The sequence below is a fragment of the Pyxicephalus adspersus genome, chromosome 3, assembly GCF_032062135.1.
Source record: "Pyxicephalus adspersus chromosome 3, UCB_Pads_2.0, whole genome shotgun sequence".
Classification (NCBI taxonomy): Eukaryota; Metazoa; Chordata; class Amphibia; order Anura; family Pyxicephalidae; genus Pyxicephalus; species Pyxicephalus adspersus.
The window spans coordinates 136,109,985-136,119,091 of NC_092860.1; the positions used below are offsets into that span (position 1 = coordinate 136,109,985).

Genomic DNA, 9,107 nt, shown 5'->3' on the forward strand with positions numbered 1-9,107 from the left:
AAAATAATCATGTAGGTGGTAGAAAAAAAGAGACAAACGGGGGTTTTATAGGCTGGATAATACATATACTGTTTTATTTTAAATCTAATTAGAACAATATATAAATAACTTCATTATTTGCAATTCCCAGCATTTGCTCTGAGATCATATCCCAATTGAATCACAGTAGTAAATTCCACTACACAAATTTATTTCAAGCAATCAACTGTAAGTACATATATTTTATGACCTTTTCTATACCCGCTTTCATTCAGTTACCATTGGAGCTCTATGTTAATAAATGTCACCACTTATTATTCCCAGTATCTTCTCCATTGATCACCTTTTAATTGACCGGCGTTATCAACTCCCTTTTTGAAAGCAATTAACTGTAAGTACATTTCATCTTGTACCAATGATGTACCATTATCACAGGACTAATTTATAGCTATATTTCCATTTTATTTTTATTTTATTATATCCAAGTATCAGTTTAAAAATTATCACCTCATATTACCATTCATTATGCAAATTATTTATTCATGTGTATTTTTTTCATTTAATATTTACATATATCATCATTGATGGAGCTTTGTTTTCAGTTATATATTTTTCTTAAATATCCATCATTACCAGTATATTGGTAGACTGATACAATTACTTATCCTGTTTGCTATGATGTATATTTGTAATATATATAAATATATATATATATATATATATATATATATATATATATATATATAGCATGTCTATATATCCCCACTTTAGGACATATGTATTCCTTGTATACATAGTTATTCACCTAGCTTGATATAATGTGTATTCTTAATATTTTTGTACACAGTATGTCCACATATTCCCTTTTATGATCTGTGTATTCTTTGTATACAGTGTACAATCTGAATGCTACAAGTCCCCTGAGGAAGCCTGTTCAGGCGAAACGCGTTGGTACGCATTACATTGCTTACTTATTTACCATCACTAGGACTAACTTAGAGTACACTCTGTCTAGATCGCTTGAACCAAATACTAGATTTCCCTGCTTGGACAAGCATCAAAGGGGACGGACCACAATAATATTTATGTTATATTATTGTATGAAATGTTTGTTGTATGCCAGTAATATAACTCACCTAATACATTTATATACTATTTTCCAGCATTTGTCTCTATTTCTCTACCACTTACATTATTTTTATGTTAATATGCTGATTGTGCAATAGAATCCCATCAACAGCAGTTTTTTTTTTTCTCTTGAAATGAAGAATACTGACAACCATTAGTTTCCTTAACTATACTCCCCAACCTTCTGTCATGTTGCTGCCCTTTTATTTGAAAACACACCAGACAAAAAATATTTCTTGGCAAAGCAAGGCCACATATTTATTGAGTTATAGAAGCATATTTCCAACCATTTTCCTTCCAAATATTCCTAAATTACAATCTTTGTGCTAGTTACAGCAATACTTTGAGCATCCAATATATCACTAAAGGTCAAAAGACCTGTCTTCACCATAAATTCCAGACAGGCCTTCAACCAGCCCACATTTTTATAGGGCTTAAAGCCTAACAGAGGTAATAAAAACTATTAATAAAGGTATGAAATCCTGTAAAAAAATAGGGGTGGGAGGGGGTGAAAGGCAACAAAATGAAGTGAGGAAAGGCACTTCAAAAAGTTGCAGGTCAGTTCCAAAAGGGTCAGTAATTCCACACTTCAACCCTCTTTTTAAAACAGTTTGTTTATTCCGCCTTCATTTTCTTTACCCTATCATTAAATCCAAAGCATTGAGCAGGGAGGGTTAATGAAAATTATCTCTATACCCTATACACGTTTCCATCAGTCAAGGCTCCCTTTCCCCTTCTCCCTATCTCCCAACCCAGATCCCTTTCTCCCTATCTCCCAACCCAGATCAGGGTCTTCTTTTTAACATTCCATTTAACATATAATTTTTGGTCATAATTAAGCATAGTTTGCCCAGTGAAAAAAAGCTTTAGACAAGATTTGCCCAAGTGAAAATGTCATACTATAGCGTTAGCTCAACATCTGATCTTCAACAGATGTTCTCCTGCACTATTTGTCCCATTTGTAACTCATGGAATCTACATCACCAAGCCTCCGACCTCCAGGGTCACCCATTGACATTTTCAGACAAAATATATATTTAAATATATATATTTGCCCTAAAAATAAGAACATAAAAGCCTGGTTTCTCACACACGGACTTCAACGGAGCTTGCTGACAAATGATACATGGCCAAGTTTGCCAATTACAACATAGGAGATTTAAAAAGCACTACTATATGTTACACATTTATTTGACCTGGAAAGATTTTTATTGCACAAGGTTGACTCAGGGATTATTTGGGTTTAAAAAGAGAAAATACTGCTCACAAACTCAGAGCAAATGTCAAATCGTTGGACAAATTTGCTTTTTTTTAACCCAGCAAACATTTAATAAATATAACATAATGATACATGTATATAGAAAATTACAATTAAATGATACATTTACTTACAAGTCAATAGCTGAAGGCATGACTGTCTCACAGTGTGACATAGCTTTTCTAATATTCACCCAAAAAAACAAAACCTGAAGTTTTATAAAGTTTATACATTTTGGTTGCCAACATTGCTAAATTACAAGATACGTTTTGATCTTTTGGGACTACAAAGCATATTTTCAGGAATAAGAAAAATCTTAGAAAGATGAGTAAGAGCACAATTTTATCCAATTATTTTTCTTATGATATATGATACACTCCAGAGTGTACAGAGTAAGAAAATTGTGAACTGCATGTCCAAAAGATGAACATATAATAGTTTCTCCTCTAGCCATCCATCTATCAAAGACCATTAGTGAACTATGTGCTCACTTTCAAGAAACTTTCCTTGTGTTTCCTAATAGTTACTCAGACGTAATAGGTTACTGTGTTCACTAATCAGACAGAACTTTCAGTTCGGAGAAGCTATTGTGTCTGCCAGCAGCAGGAGTTTCACCAACAATTATTTGCAAACACTTTATCTTAATGCGACTGTAGTGGGTGTTGCAGTTGGAGTTGGCTCAAGAGCTTCACAGTCATTAGTAAAAAAGACCAAGTCCTAGAAATGAGAAAAAAAAGGTGAAAAAATGCATTTAAAGCAAAACTGTGCCTACATGTTGACAAACCATACCTGCCTTGTCTCAGCATAAGTACCTCAATGTAAGATTTTAAACAATTGCAAATATCCTCCCACCTCTTACAAATAGGCCAAGGCTCATGCCTAGTCTGAACTTTAGGATTCTCAAGGCTTCTCCCTGTTGTCCATAGATGATTTCAGCTAGGTGTTATTTAATCAAGGTCTGGTATTATACATGTTGCTCAAGTTTTCAGTACAGGTAAATGTGTAGTGAGAAAATCCATGGGTCTCCGTTTGACACATTTGTGGTGTTGGCGTTTGTGGTTATGTGTGTTGGATAAAAACGCTGCACTGCGTTTTTGTTGTATTGACATCCTTTTTCCAGTTTAATTAGTTGAATAAAATACTTCATAAAGGATGTAAAAGGTGACAAAATATGTGAATAAATGAAAGACCTATTAGGGTTAATATAACCTATGCAGTGGATTATTCTATCCTTCTAATTACGTACATTGATCATCTTCCGTATGGAGGCTCAACAATGGTAGACACTACTTACTAAATCCTAGTAAAAGAAATAAAGGATGCCCCCATTTTGTACTAAGTGAGCAGTATTTACCTTTACTGTGATGACCTTTCTATGCTCTCTAACGCAGCACAGCATACTTGCTTCTCTTTCCTAGGTTAGTGTCCCTTTTGTATGATAGATTTACTTTAGGCATTTAAAGGCTAAGTTCAGAGTTTCTAGATACATGATCTAGTTATAGAATATGATCAATACAAAGCTTGAGAAGGAAACAATTTTATTTACACTTATTGTGTAAGCAGTACAATAAGATATATATACAAATAGCTATAATTAGGCCAAATTGTTCCTGGACAAAGTATTGCTAATGCGCCAGTAGGAAAAAATCCTGAAGGGACGGTGTAATGGGTCAATAGGTAAAATGCTGGCTGTATCCCAGGAGCTAAACACAATGAACTATCAACAAAGCAGATTTCTGACAGTATAGTTTTGGTGCCAATTAAGTAATTATCTAGTACATAAAGACTTAATACTGTCTTGTAAATGGGAGGGTCAAGTCAAGGATTAAGGTAAGGTTTAGGGTAAAGTTTTAGGTATTGGTTAAGAATTAGGTTTTTGTTTTGTGCTAGGCTTAGGCAGAGGATTGGATTGAACAACTTTTTTTTATCAAAAGCACATTTGTTTCCTTATGTACATATAAATATTACCTACATAATATTCTCAAGCAAATGAACACATTTTTTTAACCTAAAAATGCTATTAAAAAAAGAATTCAGGTAACACCAGGTAACACCACTTGATAGTGCTGTGTCCTCATGTAAAGCATTTAACAAACACTTCATCTGAGACTATAATGAACTTCCTCTCTTCCTCTCTACCCAATAGGAATGTTTGAAAATATGTGGGCTCTTTAGTCAATTAGTTTTCCAACTACAAAGAATTTTAAGTGTAATTATATATATATATAATTAAATATTTGAAATAATCAACAACAAAAAAAACTTACTCTTTTACAAGCTGAATTCATAATAGTGTAAAGATTTCTTGCTTTCTTCATTAAGGCTGAGACCCCTGGTATTCTTCCACAATTTGGAGTTGAGATAAAATCTCGCAGTTTGGTCATTACACATGAATTCTGAAACAGAACAATTTACAATTTATCGGAGTAAACAACTGTCACACCCATTACAATAATAAAAAAAACTTTAATTTAATTTGGAAAAATGTGAAACAATACATAAGAATATTGTGCAGTCCTCTATTTATTCAGTAGATAGAGCTCTAGTCCCTTTTTACCATGTTTTGCTTTATCACACATTGAAAAAATCTGTTGGTTAAGTTCAATAGCTCAAGGTTACTTTTAAGCCTTGATGTTAAATTTTTATTGCCTGAACAATTGTTCATGATCATCTACTGTGAAAATCTTTTAACACAACTGTCCAATCATGTGATGATCCGCCATGCTGAACCACTAATTGACAAACTACAAGCAACTGCTATTGTTTACAATATTACTATATTGTTTTTTATATGAAGACTACTGGGTGCCTCCTGCTTGCCCTTCCTCTTCCTTCCCCTCATCCAAAGAGCAGAACTACGCTGTATAGTGTTTGTTTTGCATTTTTGGACATCTATATGTAGTTTTACACACAAAATCGAGAGATTAATAATTCATCCCTTTTTAAAGCGTTTAGTTCAAAATTTTTGTTTGAATTCTGTACTGCTGCCTTTTTATATATATATGATGATTAATGTTTATTTTTAAAATATGTACTTTTTATGTAATAGTATAAATATTTTGTAATGTATATATGTATGTATATACCTTTAGTAGTAGGCTGTGAGATCTGCACACAATACTCATAGGGATCTATTTATAAAGCAGGGAATCTGAGATTTCCTCAAACATTCCCTGGAGGGAATCAATTACTGCCACTGAAACACATGAACCTGGATGATACCCATTAAGGCAGTGGTTGTCAACTGGTGGTGCGCGAGAAAATTTTGGTGGTCCGTGGCTCTGGACGGTGCACCCCCGAGCGGGGTCAGGAGAAGGACCCTGCTGGGGAGGCGCACCGCCCAGAGCCACGGACCACGTCCCCTGCACAAATCTCGGGCTCAGGGAAGTGGGTGGGATGTATCCCTGGACACAACCCGCCCACTTTCCCGTGGCAGGCTCAGATCTGCCATAGGAGAGTGGGCAGGGTTATGTCACAATGACATCACTATAGGGGAGGTTTCTCAGCCTTTGATTGACACCCGGCTCCCTGTGCATGCGTGGTCAGAAGCCTGTAATTTTAGTGGTCTGTGGGAACGAAAAGGTTGGCGACTACTGCATTAAGGAATGTCGTATTCCCTGTTTTATAAATAGAGCCTGAAGTGTCTGGGTGTTTACTAATAGTTCTCAATATTTACACAGATCTGGTTATAAAAACCAAATACAAAAAAGTATGAAAACTTACAAAAATGTAACAACTTTGAAAGAAAACCATTATATTTTTCTTCCAAAGTAATTCAGTTATTCATACAATGAAACAATATTGACATTCAGAGTTCACTATCTATATTCCCTTAGTAAATCTCATATCCCATTGGTTTACTAGGCTTTTTACTATGCAAGGGACAATATACTTTGCTTAGTAAAAGAGGTAAAGCTCTGCGGACTTCATCCATTCAATTATGCAAGCACAAATAGTGTTTTTTTTTACATTTCTTTGCACATGATTTTGTGTCTGCAAAAATAATTATCCGAACATTCACTAAGCAAAGTGATAATTCCCTTGTAGAGTGGTATTTCAGATTGTTATGTGAACAGCCCAATACGCATAGTGTCTGAGATTTGTTTTTTTCCCTAGTGGTTGAACATGATGGATTTATATCTGTTTTCAACCTAATAGTGTAAGGGATAATTCACTTAACTTAGTGTTGAATGTAGTAAGTTCACTGGCATATGAGAGACATATGACAGGCTTATGAGGTCAGATAAAGTTAGTTTGTGTTTGGCTTTTACTCTTCTATACAAGAATTACTAATTTAATAGAAGAGGTTTACTTAGCAAAATAAATGTTCACTTTGGAAAGTAAATGTTTCTTTTTCAAAGAGAGTTTTCACTGTAAATAAAATGAAGCTTTGCTCATTTCAATCATCCAATCTTTTTTCATAATTTAGTATTTAAAACGAACATTGAACTTTATGGGATATGCTAAGTAAACATTCACATTTCATTCTCTGTATTCCTTTAGAAATAATTCTCAGCATAATAGAAAAAATGGGATTAAACCCATGAATTTATCCACCCTCATAATTTTTTTTATAGCTATATGTCTTCTTGTGCATCTTAGACTCACGTACCTAAGTAGCTGATGCTTAAAAAACAATATAGAAACCTTTCAAATCTTTGGAGCAGATTTATCTATTGCAAATACACAAAAGTTCACCAGGTATGACTAGTAGTTATACCATTTAAAAAAAAGAAGCAGAACATTTAGTAGTCAGTTGCAGAAAATATAGTATCTTAAAAATAAAACAAGAGCACTTACATGTATGTCCAGGTGCAGAGCTGGAAGAGAGTCCATGCATGGTCCCTGTGAATGATAACACTTGTTAGAATTTGATGCTTTTGTTACTCTTATGTGCCCTAAACTATCTTCCAGGTACTTACAGCAGGTAGGTTTTTCTGCAGAATTTTGTGGATTACTGTGATCTCTTTGCTCAGAGCGACCACTCTTGAGTAGCATGTTTGGGGAGCAGAGTATGTGATCAGAAACAATATATTAAGTGCTAAGAAACTCAGCAAAAGCTTCATTACTGTTTTCAGAGTGTCAGCACAGGGCTGCTAATGGCTCTTGCTGCGGTTTGTAAATCAATGGACACAGAGACAGGCAGTCAACACCAATTTATACAAACAGCTGAATCGAGGGGAGTAAAAAAAAAGTTACAGGCTGAATGCCAAGAGTTGGGATGAATGTTTACATTCAAGTCATGTCAGGAACAAGTTCCCTCCATTTCCAAAAAGTAGATACAAAAAGAATTACCAAAACATGCATGCATAGAACTATTTCTGAGCAAAAATCTATAAATAATAAATTGTTTTTTTTTTATTGCAGGTTTACTAAAGGTGAATTATTGCAGCTTTTGGACGCTGCAAACAACATCTTCGTTTTTATTTATACCCTATGCTGAAGAATGATTATTGTTCATTATGAAAACTCAACTTTGTACTTGAAACCAATTTCTCTATATACCTGCCCAAAAGCTAATTGAATATAAGATATTATTGATGATGAAATGCATGAAAAACACATTTTTTTCACACTCAAAGTTTTATTGAATAAAACATGAAAACATAATATTATTCCAGACTGGTTCTTGAGTAAAAACAAAAAATAAAAACTTCTTGAGTAGCAATATAACACATTTAAAGAACAATACTATACACATGTTATCAAATAGACAGAAAGGAAAAATATCTGCTTTTTGATACATTCCGAAAATAAACTAAAACATATAGTCATATATAACAAGTTCAGATTCACTTTACAATACAAACCATAATAAGCATTAATAGTTATTGATACAATTAGAAAAAGGTAAGCATGGGAGAAAGAAAACATATCGCTGAGATTATAAATTCAAAATTGTCATTTTGTAAACATAGCTTGATATGCAGCAGTACATTTGAAAACAATCCAAGCATCCCATGTTACCGAAAATGTGTCTATGTTGTCTAAGCTAATAGCTTTAGCTTCTTCCATCAAATAAACTGAATGAACTTTGCCTAACCATAGTTTTACCGTGGGAACCTCTTGAGAATTCAAAAACAATGAAATAACACTTCTCCCTGCATTTAATAAGTGCATTACTAAAGACTAAAACTGTTTTGTGTAGGTGCAGTTAACATACCTCTGGTTGCAAAGGTAGTGCAGAACCAGTGATAAGTTGAAAGTTGCAAACTTCTTCAGAAATTTTGCATCTGAGGGCATCCCCACCATATGTGCGTCATTGTACCTATCTCAGACTTACAATCTGGCTGGTCTCCCCCCACGGGGTCAGGTGAAGTACCCCGCTGGAGGGGGGGGGGGGCGCACCGGCAAGAGCCACGGACCATGTCCCCCATATAGAATTGCAGGCTCAGGGCAGTGGGCGGGTTGTCTCTGTGAACACACGGGTTCTGGTATCATTATGTGACTCTGGTGGAAGTTTCTAACCCCTACCCTGTCTTCTCATGCCTCCTCCTCTTCATCCTTCATACTATCCTCCATCTCCACCAATTTTTTCTTTGAAATCTCCCCTTACCTCAGGCTTTCCTCCTCACCTCTTGCATTCCTCTCCTTTTCTCCTCCTTCCTCCCCTTCCCAACTTTTCTCCACTCACCCCTACCTTTTAATTGTATACTTGAATCCTCCTTTCTCGTCCTCGTATCCTCTTTTCTCTGCTCCAATTCTCTACCCTTCTTTCCTCCCTACCTCTTCCTTTCCTTTC

The 9,107-nt window shown here is 34.9% G+C and overlaps 1 protein-coding gene across 1 annotated transcript; it reads right to left on the bottom strand.

Annotated features, from left to right (window-relative positions):
- Positions 1-1,124: 1,124 nt before the first annotated feature.
- On the bottom strand, positions 1,125-7,471 carry CYTL1 (cytokine like 1). Its single transcript, XM_072407140.1, has 4 exons — positions 7,288-7,471; positions 7,166-7,210; positions 4,633-4,761; positions 1,125-3,082 (listed from the first exon to the last, which is right to left on the bottom strand). Exons 1-4 carry the CDS (start codon positions 7,429-7,431, stop codon positions 3,002-3,004), a joined length of 399 nt encoding a protein of 132 aa, XP_072263241.1. The 5' UTR covers positions 7,432-7,471; the 3' UTR covers positions 1,125-3,001.
- Between the last annotated feature and the right edge of the window lie 1,636 nt (positions 7,472-9,107).

Bases quoted from the DNA above. Each gene is read 5' to 3' on its own strand.
- CYTL1 (XM_072407140.1), bottom strand. From the start codon at position 7,431: ATGAAGCTTTTGCTGAGTTTCTTAGCACTTAATATATTGTTTCTGATC. The intron at 7,211-7,287 runs GTAAGTACCTGG...TATCATTCACAG, and splicing joins TGCAGAAAAACCTACCTGCT to GGACCATGCATGGACTCTCT. The intron at 4,762-7,165 runs GTAAGTGCTCTT...GTTCTGTTTCAG, and splicing joins CTCTGCACCTGGACATACAT to AATTCATGTGTAATGACCAA.